Raw genomic sequence first — 1,892 nt, 5'->3', positions numbered from 1 at the left:
ACACACACACACACACACACACACAGGCACCCACACACACATACACACACACACTCACACACACACTCACACACACACAGACACACACACACACACTGGGGGTTAACTTCCAAGTACTAGTAAAACGCGAGATGCTGCATGTTGACTTCCTAGTACGGTTACTCAACACCTATTGCCAGGAATGCGACTGCTTATGGCCGTGTTAGGCGTACAAGTACTAGGTACAAATACCTGCAAAGCCCTAATGTCTGATTGACTGTCGGTCTGTCTGTCTGCCTGTGCGTCTGTCTGTCTGTCTCACTGTTGGACTGTTTGTCTAACTTACTTTCTTTAATCATCTGTTCATTTGTTGGTTGCTGTTCTTATTTCCCTTCTTCTTTCCGCTTCAGAAAATGTTCACAGAGAAGGCGTTGGCGAGGCACATACAAATGTCGACAGCTCTACAGAAGCTCAACATGACCTTCGAGCAAATTGTTGTCTTCAAGGCCATTGTTGCTGTATCGCCTGGTGAGTACCTCATTCACAGGCCAAAAGTTGTGATGAAGATTCGGGACTTTATTAATCCGTCATGATAGATCTTCAGCATAGCCTAACTTTGGCCATAAAATAGATCAAATGGACGAGAGAAACTTCTGCCTGCTGAGTGGAAAAATACAGGGAAATAAGAGCAGGGTAAGACACATTATAAAGACATACACAGTTGGTCTGACAAACTTTGTGACAAATAACCCAATGAAAAAAAAATCGAGCTGACCGAGAAGCCAGACAACAGGATGGAGTAATGTACCATGGCCACCAATATCTGCTCCAGACCTGACACCTGAAGAAGTTTAAGAAATCAAGGGTCTTTAACTCGCGGCCCGCGTGCTAATTTGAGACCCGCAGGACGATATTTTGGGCTCCCTACTTGATATCATTGTTGAATCTCAATGCAGTCCATACATTTTTCTTTTTTTCTCACACGTCCCCTTTTGTTGAGGTGTTGCCTTAGATTTTATTTATAGAATTTGGTATCGCTTATAACGCGCAACCATAGCTTAGGCCCGTGACTGCTTCCAATAGTGTCTTTCAGCGAGTTTTGAACAATATTTCAAAGTAAGACCTTAACATCTTGTTTGTCTATGCGAGGTATACTTGCATCCAGACCCTGCCTCCTCTGTGGCCTCTTGTTAATTTGAACGTGTGATCCACGGTGTAAATGATAAGGCTAAGGCAGACGGCAGTGTAAATGGGTTTCCATGACACATCATGAATAGACTAAGTATAATAACGGAGGTGTATTTTCTAAATTAATTTATCTTCCATTGTGTGAATTGAGAGTCTCTTTAATATTATGTAACACAACGGGGTCGTAAGAAAAGAACAGGTAGAACCGGACTTCTAAAGACGGGTGGGAGGAGATACTATTACGCTTCACATGCAAAAAGATGTTTGATCGATTGACACGGGGGGTGTCGGGTGAGAGAGGTGGGGGGGGGCAGATAAGCCATTGGGTAATTCGTATCCGACAGAGGCAAAGCCGTCTACCTCCCACTAAACTGCCTAAATTGTGTTGGTTGGGGTGTGGGCTTAAGACTGAAAACGTTTTAAACCGAAGAAAGTAGTAATAGGATACAGTTAGCTAGATTTCTTAATCGCTTGTAGAGTAACATTTGTCAGGATATTGTCCACCAATTTTCGTGCAAACAAAAAGTTCATCATCAATCACCAATGCCTTTCACCCCTGGCAGGGTACAGGCCACATACAAGCTCCTTCCATTTATCTCTATCCTGGGCCATCCTTCCAAGCTCGTTCCAAGTGAGCTTCATCTCTCTCATGTCCCTTTCCACACATCTCCTCCATGTCACTCGTGGTCTACCCCTGCCTCGTGCTCCCTGTGGGTTCCAAATGA

General features: G+C 44.0%; 1 protein-coding gene across 1 annotated transcript in view; it reads left to right on the top strand.

Annotated features, from left to right (window-relative positions):
* The window catches only part of LOC101852903, an 18,354-nt gene extending 17,782 nt beyond the window's left edge, over positions 1-572 (top strand). The window contains exon 6 of the mRNA XM_013079402.2: positions 390-572. Within this exon, the coding sequence (XP_012934856.1) occupies positions 390-572 (183 nt within the window). The remainder of the gene's footprint in view (positions 1-389) is intronic.
* The last annotated feature ends 1,320 nt before the right edge of the window (positions 573-1,892 follow it).

Source organism: Aplysia californica, unplaced genomic scaffold (assembly GCF_000002075.1).
Source record: "Aplysia californica isolate F4 #8 unplaced genomic scaffold, AplCal3.0 scaffold00051, whole genome shotgun sequence".
In the NCBI taxonomy this organism is placed as follows: domain Eukaryota; kingdom Metazoa; phylum Mollusca; class Gastropoda; order Aplysiida; family Aplysiidae; genus Aplysia; species Aplysia californica.
The sequence above is the reverse complement of the archived record's forward strand: the minus strand, read 5'-3'. Positions and strand labels throughout refer to the sequence as shown.